Raw genomic sequence first — 17,924 nt, 5'->3', positions numbered from 1 at the left:
AATTGGTTCGGAAATACTTCAGCCGGCAGCTGGTTCCACAAAGTGGTGGTGCGCGGCAAAAACTGCCTAGAAAAACGCGCGGTTGTGGAACGGTGGACGTCATTGTCAACGGTTCGAACCGCTCTTCGTTGAATACGGTCAAGTGAAAGGAGTTGGTACTGGGGAGCACCCGCCCAGAGGTGGGGACAGTACTCCATGTGGGGCCGAATTTGCCCTTTATATAGTTGCAAGCGGTGGCCCGGAGTGAAGAACCGTCTCGCCTTGCTGAGCACACCGAGCTTTTTTTAGGCTAATTTAGCCTTTCCCTCCAAGTGACCGCGAAACTGAACGTCGTTCGATATGTCAACGCCAAGTAAACTAATGCTGGCTGTGGCTTTAAGGAGAGTGTTTTCGAAAAGAGGAGTAGCGACAAAGGCTGTTTTTTTTAGTGTTAGTACGTAAAACTCAGTACCGCTTAAAGTGGCTAAGGCAGTGCTGACTGCTGATCAAAGACTACAATATAAAATAGTGTTTGAAGTTTTGAACGTAGAGCTAGTTTGAACTTTGAAGTACATATAAATAATGAAATATACATTCGTGAATTTTGTTACGGCTTATTTTGGACAATAAATTGATAAAACTTAGGTTTAATAAAAAATATTGATTGAATATTTTGTAAATAATTAAGAGGTCATCGTAATATTTTATTTAAGAATAGGTTGTAAGGGATAAATCACATAGAGAATATTAAGTTTCCGTTATGAAGTGATTTCCTAAGGATATGTAACGCATAGATGCAAAGTAATTCCTCGTATTTAGCAAGTTATTAATTATAAAAAAGCATCAAAATGATCCCATTCGCAACTGCTATTTTCTCTAGATATGTAGGCAGTAGATATTTCCAGATAAGGAGTACTACATCTTTCTATTTAAGTACATCTCGAATTTGTAGGAAAGTTAATTATAAAATAGGATTCAGTACAAAAACTGTAAGATATGTACATATTTCTGCGTATAATAACTGTAAAAGTGAAGCAAAGAAATCGCAAGAACAAGAACAAGCCAAAGAAAATAATTCACTAAAAGTGTCTGAGATCATTACTAAAAGTAAAGATAAGATAGTTGTTAAGACTGAGACTGATGAAAGTAAAAAAGTAACAAAGGTAACAATAGAAAGGCCAAAAGAAGCAGCAAGTCCTTCCTCTCAGACAGTTGCACCACCAGGTACTTTTTTCTGACCATATTAATTAATATTACTATGGTCTAATATTACTAATAATAATTAATATTACTTAAGAATTAATAACAGTATTACCTTTTTAATTTCAGCTAAGAAAAGACTTCTCATTGATTTTTCTGCATCATATACCGAAAGGAATTTTATTACACCAATGCGGGCCATGACTGAATATCTATTGAAACAATCTGATCTTGAATCATTACCAAAAGTACTGCGAAGGTCTCCTTATGAATCGGAACCACCCATAACTGTATACTACAGAAAGGATGTTGAAGCTAAAGCCATTGAAGTAAAAACATCATATATACATATAAGAGCAATGTTTTAAAATGTAGTTGATATCTGTCACATTTGTTGTAGCTAGTCTTTAATATAATTTTTCTTTATTTATTTCTTACACTTACAAATATAATTTTTTTGTTAGGTCTGGACGTCAAAAGAAAGTTTGGAAAAAGAACTGTTAAGAAGAGAACTAGATCGAAGGAGATATGAACAAGGTAGAATTATAAAATATAAAAGTAACTTATATATTGAAATACTTGTTTGTGAATTATTTTTAAAAATATAATTTTAGATGTTTTTACTGTAAAACGAAGATTAAGAAATTATAGGAGAGAAATGGGACACAAACGTTTAAAACATGGAGTTGAAGAAATGGGACTGAAAACAGTATCGGGGCGAGTTGTTCTTACTGCTGTGGCCATGTACGAATACTTTTTGAATTAGTAAATTTTGTATTAAGGTATATCTTAAGACTCATACTATTTGAAATATTGCCAGATAGACAAATTTTTGGATTTCTGTTAGAAAATTCTTGCAAAAATTTGCCTTACATCACTCAACTTGTGCATATTTCAAAAGTAAATAACAAATACAATCTAGTAATCCTGTTAGACTAGTTAAAATTATGAGAACCCATCCAATTTCAGAACCCTGAACAATTATTTTTTTGCTAAAACCTATTAAAAACCTATAACATTAACAGCAGTAATTTGAAATTATTGTTTTATTATATGGTACTGTAGGCCTTAAAGTTTTCTTATTGTAATTATTATGATGCTTGCGGTATTTTAATACTGATGATGCAAATTTTATGTTATTAAATAATACCTGTGTAATGATCAAATTGAGTACGATATTTTTTTGCTATAACTGTATTTTTTTCAGCAATGGATGCAATTTTGTTTTCAAGCTCTGTGCATGGCTGTACACCGGTTCTCATAGTTTATTCTCGGAATGCATTCATTCATTAGCAGATACAGTAAATCAGTTAATTTTGGCTTATGGAATACATAAATCGGTGCAGGTTTGTAATTTTTGTATATGTGTATAAATTATTTAGTCTATATATGAACGTTTTGACTCTTTTTGACTTTAAATTACTGGTATACTCAGATTGCAGACCCCGATCACCCATATGGGTACACCAACATGAGATATGTGTCATCACTGATTTCTGGTGTTGGTATCTTCTGTGTGGGCTGCGGACTTTCCTTCTATCATGGTGTCACTGGAATATTGGACCCGCAGCCGCTCCATGATTTTTATTGGGTAAGCATTTTTTTAGATATCACACAAGCTAACAAATAGCAAATGTGACGGTATATATCGGCCTATCATAAATATATAAATGTAAAACTCTCGTCAAATAATTAAATATTTGTGTAAATTCAGTAGTGTCAGAATTATTCATTCACATTTAGGTCATAAATAATTTTTTGTATTTATAATACCCTAAGTACGCCATATATAATTTTAATATAATTTAAAAAAAAAATTTATAATTTGCTATTAAGATTATATTTCTATAGCGATATTTGTACTTCACTAATCTGTGTAAATGTAAAATGCCTTTTTTGTACACGGGTAACGAATACATAATTTAGACATTTGTTTGTTTCAACAGATATTATATTTAGTATTTTTTTGACTGAAAATACTTAAGTATATGATAAACCAGACATTTCGAGAAGAGAAGAGACTGCGTTTCATGACATTTATAATTACAATTTTTCCTTAGGCATACTTCGTATTGGGCGGAGCCGTCGTCTCTGAGGGCGCCACTCTTATGGTGGCTTTGAGTGCGATCAGAAAGGGAGCTAAAGAAGCTAATATGTCATTGTATGATTATGGTATGGTAATTTTTGTATGTATGACTATCGCTAACCTTGCTTGACTATAGAGCTATCATTTTATAATATTCTATTATTACTAGATAGGTATTTATTTATTTACACTTCGTTGCAAAGAAACACAAATAAAACAATACATAAAAATTACAAGGTGCAACGGGCGGCCTTATCGCTAACAAGTGATCTCTTCCAGGCAACCCTAGTAAGAAAAGAAAACAATAAATAAAAATGATGAAATGTCCTTTCTTTGAAGTTTTTTTTTGGAAAATTGGAAGTTGAAATTTTTTTAAATATTTTTTCAGTGATTCGAAGCTCAGATCCGTCCGTCAATGTTGTATTATTCGAGGATACCGCTGCAGTAGCGGGTGTAATAGTAGCTGGTAGTTGTATGGCAATATCTCAGTATACTGGCAACCCTTTACCAGATGCAATCGGCTCATTGCTTGTGGGCACTCTGTTGGGTGGTGTTGCCTCATTTATCATTTTGAGTAATGTTGGTGCTTTGATTGGGAGGTGAGTGAGAGGGAGATATATAATTCGTTGTAATTAAACAAGTTTTATTGTTTTTAGGTTGTTAGCAAGTAATTTTTCAACTAAAATATGATATATTTTATCAAAATTTCAGAAATATGTAGATCTCAATATCTCAAAAAAAAATCTAAAGGAATTTTTGTGTAAATTTGATAGACTCGACACGAATTACTTTATTAGACATGTACATATACACACAACGAATAGCCAATTTAATGTTAATATTTGACGTTTAAATGGATAAGCATACATCCATTCTAATAATATCATATGTACATAGTTTTATATATTTATATGTTAAATATATGTAGCTAATAATCAGCCAATTTTTAGAAGTAACTTAAAATAATTTTACATAGATCAATCCGCCAAGAGCAACTTGATGAGATAAATAGCGTGTTAGAGAGAGATTTCATGATCCGAGCCATTCACGATGTCAAAGGAATCGACATTGGCAGCAATCTTATTAGATACAAGGTAATATTACTGACGTCCATATAAAGTCAAATGTCACAATCATTGCTGTCATATATGTCAAACGTCATACAGAAAAATGACAGCTCCTATAGGTGTCCTTTTTTAGTTTTAACTAGATTTAAGTGTATATGTATGTCCATATTCTAAGTCCAAATGTCAGAATCGTCTCTGACAAATATGTCAAACAGTATACAGAAACAAATTACAGTGCTTTAAGCTAGATAAAATTTATCCACGGACCTGTATGGTTGACACATATAGTCTATAACTTGAATATGGACTTGGAGGTCGAATACGGGGATATATAATTTAATTTAACAATAAACTTATAAAAGTTATTTTATTATTTATTTATTTATTAACACTTTGTTGCATTACATAAAAGGAAAATATTAAACATAATTTAATGACAAGCAACTGGCGGCCTTATCGCTTTAGAGCGATTTCTTCCAGACAACCACTGTTAGTAAAGGAAAAAACCACTATGAGTATATTAGATAAGGTAGGCAAGAAGTGCAAAAATAAAATAGGGGAAAAAAAAAACATACTTAACAGAAACAAAAAGAAATAAAAATAAACTAAACTGATACAAGTTACATAAAACAAAACAAAAAGTAAACAGTGCACATGAATCATGACAATCCAATTCAAGAAGTTATCGAAAAATACAAGTATATATATGTATTTTAATTTTGAATATGTTTCAGGCGGAAGTCGACTTCGACGGTAGAGCCCTCACGCGATCTTATTTAGAGAAACACGATCTGAATGCATTATTAGAGGTAAATTAAAGGGGATTTAAATAATTATATTTAAGGGAAAAATCATTTTTGTCATCGTTTCTTAAAGTAGGGCAAATGGAAAAAATATTAGGTTCTGTATGATCGATACACGATAAAACTTTAGATTTTTTTTCGATCGAAGAAGAAGGTTATGTGGAACCCTTTCGTGTATATCCACAAAAACTCAATTAATTAATTCTAACGTTTTGCCTGTTTGAATTAATTAATTTAGATTTCTATTACAAATTGTGGTTTCGTGAATCATTAAAAAATTATACTATTTTTTTTTTATAGAACCGGGGGCAAACGGGCAGGAGGCTCACCTGATGTTAAGTGATACCGCTGCCCATGGACACTCTCAATGCCAGAGAAATTATAAATATATAGTAAATTTCAACTATAATAAAATATATTCCACTACCTATACAACCTTCTTTCAGGATATGAATAAGATTCAAACAATAGATGATGTCGAAGCTTTCCTTCTGAAGCACGGGGAGAACATAGTTGACATGTTGGGGGGAGAGATTGACAGGATAGAATTAAAGTTACGGGTGAGTAATTTACAGCGCCATCTAGCGGACCGAATTGTTAACCTGAACAAATTTGATTTAAAGTTAGTAGTTGTGGAAAAATACGCAATTTTGTACCTGTGTGTTTTTTGACAACAGCTCTGTGAAATTAAAATGTATTGGATACTGAGAATTGAGTTCATATAATGTCTTGACAAGCTCACAGAGTGTTATTTTTTATTAAACTTCACTTTTTTCACACTGATAAAAAAAACAATCGAATTGCATAAAAAAAACACTCTGGATCTCTTCATATCATAGGCAAGATGCAATTTACCAGAAAGAGACTAAAGAGATAGAGATTGATGTTTATATATTGTAACAAAAAATCCAATATGTAATATTACAAATTTATGTGTAATAATAAATTCGAGTCTCAATATGTCGCTAAAAGAAAATTATTATTACGTTAACAATGTATAAAATTTAACATTGGATATTTTTTTTTTCAGAAAAAGTTTCCTCAAATACGACACTGCGATTTGGAGATTCTATAGAGGTTAGAATGTATAGTGGCTTATAATCTATAGGTCATTGCTGAAAATTAGAACAATAATTAATTTCTAATATCTATTTTGACAATAATGCACATTTGAAAAAAAAATCATTTAAATATGTTATCTGTGCCCTAAACAAGAAAAAAATTATATCATTAATTCACATAACACAATGTCAACGTCAAAATGTTCTAAATTTGAATTTTCCGCCATTCTCAAATCAAAAGAGAACAGACGAGAACACGAAAAATTCAAAGCTTATCTTATATAAATTGTAATAAAATCTGAAAAACTTCACATCTATTAGTTTTAAACTAAACAATTCATCAATAAATTTTGAATAATTAGTTTAGTATGAAACCTCTGCTGATACTGGAAGTATTGACCACAATATGTAGTAAGTATCCTAAAGCATATAAGTCTCGCGTATTTTTATTAATGTTTCATTACTTTATTTATTTATGTTAAGTCTCTTTGGAATGTTTAATACGAATTCCTATGCGCATAGTATAAATACTTGTGTATTGTTATTCATAAACACGAGATAAGTGCCTCGTCTATGTATAATTTATAAAAATCCTTAAGCGATCATAAAGTTTAAGAATAAACAAAAAACATCAAAGGTAAAGTGTAAAAATTACAAATTTACAGGGTGTAGGACCAGGAGAAAGAAAACTCGGTTGCTTGAACCAATTCAAGATTTAATTAAAATTATTACAGCAAAAATAACAAATTATATTTTTCTTACGAGTGCTAAGCCACTACGTTGACAATATAAGCTCTATTCCTTTTTAGGATCTGTGGTATTACAAAACGTTATTATTAGAAATGTCAAAAATGATATTATAGCGAGTGAAACAAATAACCTTTTGAAATATGCCACGATGAATTAGCTGTAATTTTTTCTGTGATGTTGTAAATGCTTTATTGATAAGTATAACTTTACATTTAATTTATGCGAACTGTAATTATTACTATGTAAATAAATATGTTACAGATTATATTGATTTTCATTTTTCTGACTCCTTTTTAATAAGAGTTCTGTTGGCTAATCGTTGTGTGTGGATTTATCTTCTAATACTCGAAGTATTGACATCTAATATAGAGAGCCCGCCTGGTACTGGCACTCATATATTTCTTTCAAATATTTGGCTTAGAGTTCAGTCAATCTGTCTAAATTATGCTTGTCAAAAACAACTACATAATATAAATAGGGGTTAGGTTTACACTTTTTATTACTCAGAATTTTTTCAGTGTAGCAGTTATGAGAAAAATGATGAGTGAATTTTTACGATGCGCGCGCAAACCAACACCTAAATTCGACATCGTAAAGTTAGGTCTAGGTAGCATGGAAATCGATATCTATGTTCAAGTTGTATATTCTAGTATTTTTATATTTAGAATACGTGTTTCGTAACAGTGCAATTAAACAGTGTGAATAAATATTATTTTGGTGTTTTTAAATCAATTTTATATACGGCGCTGATAGTATTTACTTATAATTTATTTAAATAAAATCTTTTTGATTAATTTTAATATTTATCGTACTACTGTAGGTATTTTAGTTATTTTTTTCCATACGCCAAAAAATTATAACTTTTAACGCGTGTACATAAGGTCACACTCTTTTTTTTCTACATTCTACACATTTTTATTCTCAATAGAAAAAACAAAAATGTGATTTGAAAATGATGTATATCACTTGCTCTGAACTATTTAGCGCTGTAAGCCTAATTCGATTCTAAAGGATTCTGAATATAATAAAAGGTAAATAAAACAAAATATCCAAGTAATAATTTATTTCATATAAAAATAATAACTGAATTAAACTTACAACTTGAGTCATTAATAAAACATTGGCCAACGAATTTTTTTTAAAAGCTAATAGCAGCTTTTTGTTCAAATGTGAAGGCGTAGACAATGGATGGATTTTTATTTCTTGTTTTCCAGATATAAATTAAATATATATTGGGTATAAAGGATGGATTATACATATATGCAATTGATAGTAGCCCGAACATCAAAGTAAAGGCCTTTCACCCCAGGGTTTTAAAATTATGGCCGTACACAATGGTTAAGATTTAAAAATGCCCGTAAATCAAAATCCAATACATTTTTGACTTACAGACTTATCTGAATCGTTCTTCAATATTTAAAGAGTCTTGTCTATGTCAACGTCAAACGTCATAAATTTGACGGTTTGTGAAACTGAATTGAATACTGTTCTGAAATTTCACCCTTAGCATAAATAATACCTAAATTGTTTTATATCATAAAAATATATTAGTATGGAGAACTTGAACATTTATGCGAATAAGCAAATGGGCGAATTTGTTAACTTGACGTCCCTATAATAAGCTAGTGTATATAGGCCCATAGTAACTTTACATTACTATGGGCCGCTACAGATCTCGATCGTTTTAAAATTCGGTAGAAAGTTGCCACAGTACTTAAAGACGAATGAAACAGTTATTTCAAAACGATGTCTTTTATAAAGTCACCATCACCAACCCATAATTTTACATATATTTGAGATACCTCCCATTCCAGATGTATGCTACATTGTTCAAATAAATTTTGCCTTTATAGTATGCACGTTAATTGCAAATACGCAATTGACCGGGGTGCCAAAGTTTTCCAAACAAAAAAAATATTTTTATTCTATTACTAACTAAACTGTAATCCTCAAACTATTGTTTGAGGATTACAGTTTTTAGTAAGGTATAAGTATATTTTTTTAGCTGGATATTATTTTTATTACATTTTGTGTTGGCTATGAAGAGTGTTGGAGTGCAACTCTCATCCCATCCATTAGATCATAGGGTCAAACCTGGCTGTACACAATGGACTTTTTTGCGCATTTTATACTAAACGAAAATGTGAGGAAATGAAACGACCTACCCAATAACTCCACAACGTGTCAGGTTCAGAAGGCTGATCACCTACTTGCCTATTTAAAAGTGATTACGAATCACATCTGAGGCCCAGACCTCAAAAAAGGTTGAAGCATGCAAATATAGCTACTCCAAAAAAATATCACATGAAATTTAAATGCCATGGGAAATGTATTTGTAAAATCATTAAATATTAATTTTAAATACAATATTAAACGCAATATATAATTTCGGTTAATTAACATTGAAAAATTAATAATTCTGTTATATTCACTGGTTTGCTTTCCTTTAAAGGTGTTAAAAATGCATGCGATATCAACATTAATATTGAAACTATTGCAACATTGCCATTTAATATCAACATTATCATTCAGTGCAACATTGCCATTTAATAGCAGCATTAACATTCATGGCAACATTGCCATTTAATAGCAACATTATCATTCATGGCAACATTGCCATTCTATAGCAACATTGCCATTTAATAGCAACATTGCCATTTAATAGCAACATTGCCATTTAATAGCAACATTATAATTTATGGCAACACTTATACACAAGGTTTCGTCTGTGGGAGACATAGGTTATAATGTGCGGTTTTGTTCCAAAAATCTGATGTCTTCCACCCGCACCAGCCTTTGCTTAAGACAGTTTGGAGTTCATCAGCGCCAGTGTAATGCGGGTCTAGGATCAAATAGCGAGTCTCATTTTTCTCTTCATTATATTCTACTCCTATAATCGTATGGGCTAAGACACCTCCACCTAAAAATGTTAAACACAGATGTAGACAAAATGATAAAATTTTATAAAGACTTCAAAAGAACTACTAGTCTGTTGGTTTATTTAATATATGATATGAAGAAGTTATAACATCGTGTATAAGGTACTCTTGCAGTTTAGAAATTTATTTTAAATCACAGACCAAAACTTAAAATTCCCTTTTTTTCTTTTTACAGGAGGCAGATGAGCAGGAGGCTCACCTGATGTTAAGTGACACCGCCGCCCATGGACACTCGCCCTGCCAGAAGGCTCGCAAGCGCGCTGCCGACCTTTTAAGAATCGGTACGCCCTTTTCTTGATCGACCCTAAGTTGAATAGGTTCGGAAATACTTCATTCATTTACCTATATTAATAAAATAAGTGACATTAAGAAATCAGACTTGCTGTCAATCCTGTATGTCAAAAATATATTGACAGTTCTAGCGCAATCTCAAATATACTTTTCTATAGTGCTGTATTTTTTTTTATTATTCAAATTTATCTTACCTATCATAATGGGACTGCCATGTTGCTGGAAATGATGAATCAACTCCGGGGTGTATGTCAACAGTTCAGAGCCAGTATTTGCAAACAGAATTCTCGATTGTACTCCAATAAGTGTGTCCAGACCAAACATGACCTCGGTGGAGCCAATCCATTGCTTAGAACCCACGAAGGAGGATGGCTTATCCCCTATTTTGACAAGGCACTGCTGGATTTCTTTGTGAGATGGCACATCTAGTGTACTGTATCCTTGATACCTGCGAATATATATCCCTTTTACAAATTAGGTTTTTTTATAACTTTATGTTATGATTTTTTGGAAAAAGTAATAATAGATATTTTGAACTATATTTGGGGTTTCATGAGAGAACCCCCCCATATGTAACGCACCGTAACGTTTTTCGTTACCACCCAGTGACTCATTAAACTTAGTTGCCACTTATGCGGTGTAAAGTATTGGAAAGTCAAGTTCAATCCCCGCCCCCGCATCGTCACGTTTTTCCCAAACACCAAACCCCCCCCCTTCCCAAAACCGTTACGTAACTTACGTAACGGTTTTATACAATCTAAGTACTCACTTAAACCAAGAGAATATGGTCTGCATAGAACGATAAGCACAGCCCCATCCATCATCATTGAAATTATCCTGCATATAATGGCAATACAGGTATTTCCCGCGAACGGTGGCAATTTTCCCTCGATACTGCGGTGCGATTCCTTCGTGTGGGTTGATTAGTTTAGGGCTTTTGAATATATATGCGTTCCCTCGCCTAAACATTGGTCGAGTAAGTGGTAAATCCAACTGTTCGTGAAGCGATATTCTTTCTTTTTCTACAAAAAAAAAACAGAAAATTAAACACAACAAATTTCTTTATAAACTATGACTATATACTTCATTAAAAATATAATTGAAGCGATTTCTTTTCACGGTTATATTACACTAGTTATGGCGCCAAAATATGACTGACGTCCGTTCAAAAGCGTGCTAGCACAGATAACTGAAAATTTACATATACCATAGACAACACGCAGTTCTTTCAAAACAACAATTCTAACCTCCTTGATGACAGTATTTTTTTAAGACTGAGTTTTTAACGTGAGTTTGGATTCGTTAAAAATCTGTACTTTTTTACAAAGACGGTTTAATGTAATTATGAAAAAGCTTAACTTACCCATGCTCTCATCAGGTATTCCTTTGGGAACAACCCGAGTGATGAAATGGCCAATTTCTGGTGATAAATAGTGGAACGTCTCCGGCAGTCTCAAGCCTGCCCCATCACCAATGCCCTCTTGCCCTGAAATTTATTATGTGAGGTGCATAACATAAAATTTCTGCATAAAAGATGGCGTCGCTTCAGTCTGCATCTTGGATACAAGTCAAGTTTCTGTTTCTGCAATTTGTGTTAAATAATCGAAATATATCATATTCCGTCTGTGATGTCTCCGGCCACTAGTTGTGTGACCAAAAATAACACTTGGCTTAAAAGTTTAAAGGTACAAAAATTATAATTACCCAACTGCTCTAGAAGAACGCTTTCAAGTAACTTGAGTGATCTGCATGTTGCTTCAACAAGTATACTGTATAACTCTGATAATTTCGTGTTTCGATGAACCATTGCTATTGTATCTACTCTTAGCGGCATACTTATACAAAATGCAGCTGCAAAGGAAAAAATAATTAATTCACAAAACAAATGTTAGTTTTAAACATAAAGGAAAGGAATGGTTTTTATCTCTATATGTATAAAATTCTCGTGTCACAATATTAGTACATACTCCACGGCACAACCGATTCTTATGAAATTTATTATGCATAATCAATATGTTGAGAATCGGCTACTATGTATCTTTCGAACCCCTAAGCGAAAAGAGGTCTCCAGCCTTATAAGTATATTTTATTTTTTAGACAACTTTCTTTGGTTTTTATTTTTTTTATGATACAACATACAAAAATACATAATATCTATCCTTAATTTTCATCTACCTTCAACAAATTATATTGTTATTTTTGATTGGTTAGTTATGAACTTATAAATTGAACTCTCTCTTTTTAAGTATTCAAATGGACTCGAGAATGCTTTACATTTATAAACCAGTGTCCATGGTGTCCATTGTTTTTAAATAAATGTAATCAATGTTTTTTTTTTTATTTAAGACAGTACAGGACATGGGTCGGGTCCGCTAATTTATTCAAAAGTATTAAGCAGTCTTGGGTTTCATTTGCAACAATACCCACATTACAAAAACTACTGTACATTAATGAAAATTGGCGTCTCTAAAATTATACCTACATAGTCGGTCCCAAACAGTCACTGTCACATTATTTTTAAATTTCGAACATATTTTATAAAAAAAATATTTAATTCTTAAACATAATACATACATTTATACATGTATAACTTAAAACCACTGTTTATGAAGCCAGTTCAAATTAATGAGTCCAATATTAATAATTAAACTAAACTAGGTAGGTTAGGTTAGGTTACATATATACTAATATATGTATAAATATATATCTAAAAAGATATGTGATGCAAATGTACTATGCATGTGGATATATTACAAAGCAATTGCTCATTTAGAATGCTTCTGATGACTTACGTTTCCTTTGTGTTGTCATCATTTTAACAGCAGTCTTCACAAGCTTATCTGATAACATGTCCTTTGTTGCTTTCAATACTAAATTAACTGACACTGGTTCCTAAAAAATGCAACAAATTATAAATTACGTTGTAATGGGAAAAATATGATGGGTTTCTGTATTTGGACAGGAGCACTTTTGTTTTACTATTACACCCTCAAGTTTTAATTATTATAAGATCAAATAGACATTGGTTTAAATCAGCCTAAATATCATACTACAACTTTGTTTTAAATGTGTCTTTTGGCTGTAGTGCCATAGTCCTTCAAGGAGATATGCCACAGACACATTTTGGTGAATGGCTCTGAATGCATATAATAAATCCAAATAATGGATACCTCCTATGCCAAGTATGTTAAGAACAAATTATTTGTTCAATAATAAAACATTAAAAAAAACATAAAAACTTACAACATTATTTATGTTGTATTTCCTCTTTTTTGACATTTGCTCTGGGTTCCAAGAATCCACAAGATCCCCGATATTTGCTTCAGTACTTGTACCAGTTACTCCTACACCAGATGCAATACCAAATAGATATACAGAACTCTCATTTATTTGAAATGATACCTGTCCTGAAGCTAACTGAAATTAAGTTATTAAAGTATATTAAATTCATATCCAAATTCAAGAATCATTTATATCATGCAGGTAATGTACACTGCTGAATGTCAAAAAAGAAATAAACATTAAATGCTAAACTGCCAGTTCTCAAATCAAGGACGTAGAAAGGATGAGAACTGGCAATAAACTCTCTGCCACTCTTTTTAATAGCAAAGCTTTTCTTTTACACAACAGCAAACAATGGTACATTAATAAATATTGAACAGACATAATTTATAACATTAGTCATAATATTCAAAATATAATTAATAATGTGTCTCAAAGACACATATATTAATTTATTACAGTGAGATTTGAACATCAAACTGTTTAAGCTAGGTGACCAGACAAAAGTATAATACTAAAACAAGGACAAATTTCACATGAAATAATGGATGATACTAAACCAGCTTTGAATCATGTATAAACATATAAATAAAAAAAAGCACCTTTTTCCTTTTACTTTGAAGTACACTTTTGACACCAGATATAGTAGCTTCACATGACAATGGAAGTATTGTATTTAATCGGACATGTAAAAATTGTTTCCAGATATCCTCATTTTCAAATACATCATAACTTGTTTCCTCAAACTTCTCATGAATCAAAAAATGAGCTTTTATTTCCTTATCCTTATCAATTATTAAAAACAATGGATTATCTGTTATATCAACATCCTGTAATTAAAACATGAATTTTTAGTGGAAACAAATGTTGAAATGCAAAATATAGTCTTAAAAGTTACTTACTTGAAGAATTGCTTTAGGCTTGGAATCTAAAGTTGTGGTGTCACCAAATTTAACTACACCACAAAGCTCCACCTCAGCAGGAAAATTGAGCAGTAGTTGGCTGTATGTTTTCTTTTCATTTTCAAAATATTCTAAACTAAACCCAATGACAAGCAAAGTTCCATCGTACATGAGACCGTACAAACATCCTGTAGTCTCATATGTTTCAGTCTTTAACAACCTCTGAAATTACACTGGTTAAATAATTTCAAATAAAATACAACTAACATTTAACAAGTATATCATCTTTGCGTTTACATATGAAGGTGACGTAGGGTAATATAATTTAGATTTTTCTTATAAATATGTGCCATAAATTTAATCAGACATTTTTATATTATTAAATTTAATATTGTTATATAATTTAAAGCCGAATAAAGTTAAATATAATTTAATTTTAAATTATTACCTCAATCACATATTTTGATATTTTGAGACGTGGTGACATTTTTATTTTTTTTAATGTTGCCATCCATATCCATAACCGCCGAAAGTTTTGTGGAATTCTATTTTTTTTAAATTAATACATGACCATGGATACAGGTGAGTCGGATGGTTGTAAATTATTGTGCTATCAATCATAAAAATGCCTGCAGCCACAAAACCTATAAAAAAACTCACCTAAAGTCAGGTGTTGCGTGCAAGTAAGCAAATACAATACTTTACTGCGTGTGATTATGATATGCATAACACACAATCGAAAGAACAAAGAAACACTACTTCTCGATTCTAATTTTTTTAAGATTTAGATTTTAGGAATAGATCCGTTCATCATTTCCTTCCTATGTCGTACTTCTCGGGTACAAATTCAAACCCCAAGTGTTTCAAGGTGCTGGACAACTTCATCCCACCAACGCGAACGCAGCCACAAGTAGGCAAGGCTGACAAATCCAAAATTTCCTTACAAAAAGGGTGGGTTTTTTAAGTCGGCTAAAGATCTTCAATTTGAGGCGCTTGTTAATGTAACATTTACGTTTACTTTGTACTAATTACCAAATACGTTGTTAGATATAATCTGTGCTTCTAACCATAAAGTAAATTAAAACATGTATTTACTTTATATTGTCAATTGTCATTAGTAATAAGTGATTTTTCCATCCTTTGCCATTAGGGATAAATTGAAAAAAAAAAGTGATTTTTCCATGTTCAAGATGCAACTTTTGTTTGGATGAATATGGAATAAATCAAAATGAAATCTTACAGATTCAAGCTCTGTAATTTTGTTCAAGATTCCTTATATATTGAAAATGTAAATAATCAAAAATATATACACAAACATCTTATGTTGTAGAATTCCTAAAAAAATTATTTTCTTTTACAGGTGTATGTGACTTCAGGTGAACTACTATAGTAATGTGTATTTAGAAAGCTCGCGTGCATCTCTAGAAAATGAATACAAGCACTTACAAAGCCTTAAAATGTCCTAGTTACCAGCATATTACTGAACCTGGACAAACTAAAAATAATGTATCAATGTCACATATAAAAACAGAAAAAAAAGTAACCATTGATGCCTCCCAATTAGAGAAAAGTGAAACAAAAATTAACAAACATGTCTTTGTTTTGAGTAACAAGCTCATACTTTTAATTGTGGTTGCATTTGTATTGTTTTTTAGTATTTACACTAAACATAAAATTAATGAATATAATAAAATAAAAGACCTTAATAACATGTTAATGAAAATGAAATTAATGTTTGCTTCTTTATATGAAATGGATGAAAAAGTGGCAAAGGGAATAAGGCACGTAGAAAACTCTTATAATGTTTATGAGAATAGCTTTTCATATAATGAAATGACAGAATCTCAAACTAATATTTAAAAATGTTAGACATATGTTCTATATAGCAAAATAAGTACATAATATTTATTTTACTGTGAGCTAATCTATTTAATAAGGAATATTGTAACTTTACTATTAATTTTGCATCATTTTTGTTTTATACTAGTAAACACCTATTAAATAAAAACAAGTTCTTGTATTGACAAGACTGCTTAAAATATTTATTAGTTATTATTTAGCTTAGACAAGTTTCAATGACTTCCTCTACAAGCTTGCTTCGTTTCTTGGCAACTTGAAGTAATCTTTTATGACTTTCTGTTGGTATATTACCACCTCCATACTTCTGAACACCACAGAGAAGACCTTGGTTCCAGCAGACTATCAGATTTGCTCCAATACCTCCACACATTTCTTCTTCAAATGTGGTTGGATCGGTTAGCACAATGTTGCTATAAATAATATTTAAAGATTAGGATTATAGAAACACATACACATACAATGCTTAAAATATGGTTTATTTATTGAATTAAAACCTTAATTCCTTCTACTAACAGACAACAAAAAATGTATTTGCTTATTTGTACTTTTATTTACTTGTATGGTTCTTTAAGATAAACCAACATTATTATTTAATATTAGTCATTAGAATTAATAGCAGATTACTATTGAACAAGGAGCACTGCTGGTTATAAATACTAGTCATCTTAATTTATAAATAAAATACCTTTTGGGAGATTGATATATTGCAAAACTTGTTGCTACTGGTAATCCAGTTACTTTTAATGATGTCTTCTTACTCACATCAACTTTTACTTCTTCAGTTTCAACATCAAATGTTACAGCAGGCAATGATACTAAAACAAACAAATTTAAACAATACTAATGGCCAAACAAAATAAGGATTAGACATGAATTAACACAACATTCTTACATGATTTAAGACTTGTTATTAAAGTTGTTATGCAAGCATCTATAATACTCCCATCATTATCCAGGCACACCATATCGCAATATAGAACCCATGCTAACTTGTCAGAAACAATACACAAGTCCTTAAGATCAATGCATTTTGAGTTTTTGATAATATCGTTAACAGTATTGCTGATTACTTGAGCATAATCGGATGGAGGTCCTGGCTTAAACTTGGAAGAGCATAGGGGTAATAATTCAACATTAGTTACAAGAAATCCATGATCAGGTTCTTCAGCTTTAGGTGTTGCTAATTCCTGAAATAACATTTAATTTAATATTTTGTATTACAACACTAATGTCTATGTCCACAATAAACTTACTAATGTTATTCCACACACAACAGTGGTATTTCCACATTTAATAAGTGCAGAAGCATCTGCATTACTAATGGCATTGGCGTTTAATTTAATACTTCGCTGTTCATCAAATTTTCTTCCGTCAGGTCTCACATTTAAAGATATGTAGTCATTGAAGTATTTATTAGGATGTATAACCCTGAAAAAATTAAAGGTATTTGTTTAGGTTTAATATTTTAGGTTATGTTAGTAAGTATACAACTTAAACTCACTGATAAACATCTGACATATTTTAATTTTGTTCACTTATAAAAAAATTACGATGTAAATTATTCTCACAACTAGTAGAATTAAACAATTTTCTTTTCAATTATTAAGTGTTATTATTTAGTATTTACGTTATTATACAGAATATCAAATATCAATACAGAATATCCAATGACAACTGCAGACTTGCCAGTTATGCATGTGCATT

At 31.2% G+C, this 17,924-nt stretch overlaps 3 protein-coding genes and 1 long non-coding RNA gene across 6 annotated transcripts; 2 read left to right on the top strand and 2 right to left on the bottom strand.

The window, feature by feature from the left end:
• Positions 1 to 547: 547 nt before the first annotated feature.
• On the top strand, positions 548 to 6,930 carry LOC110996552 (zinc transporter 9). 3 transcript variants are annotated; one of them, XM_022264289.2, is made up of 13 exons: positions 548 to 1,203; positions 1,309 to 1,508; positions 1,644 to 1,716; positions 1,794 to 1,923; positions 2,387 to 2,525; positions 2,615 to 2,770; positions 3,240 to 3,351; positions 3,654 to 3,864; positions 4,242 to 4,359; positions 5,067 to 5,141; positions 5,582 to 5,695; positions 6,166 to 6,212; positions 6,862 to 6,930. In XM_022264289.2, the coding sequence occupies exons 1-12, from the start codon at positions 828 to 830 to the stop codon at positions 6,208 to 6,210; spliced, it is 1,749 nt and encodes a 582-aa protein (XP_022119981.1). In that variant the 5' UTR covers positions 548 to 827; the 3' UTR covers positions 6,211 to 6,212; positions 6,862 to 6,930. The 3 variants fall into 3 exon arrangements, 2 of the variants coding, with proteins under 2 accessions (XP_022119981.1, XP_022119980.1); XR_006750959.1 differs by having other exon boundaries at positions 549 to 1,203; positions 6,166 to 6,607; XM_022264288.2 differs by having other exon boundaries at positions 549 to 1,203; positions 6,166 to 6,930.
• Positions 6,931 to 7,994: 1,064 nt separating this feature from the next.
• LOC110996532 (ufm1-specific protease 2) lies at positions 7,995 to 14,881 on the bottom strand. The gene is made up of 10 exons (XM_045633102.1): positions 14,809 to 14,881; positions 14,361 to 14,582; positions 14,061 to 14,288; positions 13,420 to 13,593; positions 12,969 to 13,068; positions 11,881 to 12,027; positions 11,540 to 11,662; positions 10,946 to 11,198; positions 10,371 to 10,624; positions 7,995 to 9,866 (listed from the first exon to the last, which is right to left on the bottom strand). The coding sequence occupies exons 1-10, from the start codon at positions 14,869 to 14,871 to the stop codon at positions 9,655 to 9,657; spliced, it is 1,776 nt and encodes a 591-aa protein (XP_045489058.1). The 5' UTR covers positions 14,872 to 14,881; the 3' UTR covers positions 7,995 to 9,654.
• A 611-nt stretch (positions 14,882 to 15,492) lies between these two features.
• Positions 15,493 to 16,401, top strand: LOC110996565. The gene is made up of 2 exons (XR_002600291.2): positions 15,493 to 15,648; positions 15,721 to 16,401. It is a non-coding gene; the product is annotated as an uncharacterized LOC110996565 (long non-coding RNA).
• Positions 16,376 to 17,874, bottom strand: LOC110996564 (exosome complex component RRP43). The gene is made up of 5 exons (XM_022264303.2): positions 17,722 to 17,874; positions 17,474 to 17,648; positions 17,113 to 17,407; positions 16,906 to 17,035; positions 16,376 to 16,630 (listed from the first exon to the last, which is right to left on the bottom strand). Exons 1-5 carry the CDS (start codon positions 17,736 to 17,738, stop codon positions 16,417 to 16,419), a joined length of 831 nt encoding a protein of 276 aa, XP_022119995.1. The 5' UTR covers positions 17,739 to 17,874; the 3' UTR covers positions 16,376 to 16,416.
• Between the last annotated feature and the right edge of the window lie 50 nt (positions 17,875 to 17,924).

The sequence above is a fragment of the Pieris rapae genome, chromosome 22 (assembly GCF_905147795.1).
Source record: "Pieris rapae chromosome 22, ilPieRapa1.1, whole genome shotgun sequence".
Lineage (NCBI taxonomy): Eukaryota > Metazoa > Arthropoda > Insecta > Lepidoptera > Pieridae > Pieris > Pieris rapae.
Note: the sequence above shows the minus strand (reverse complement) of the source record. Positions and strands in the feature narration are given on the sequence as shown.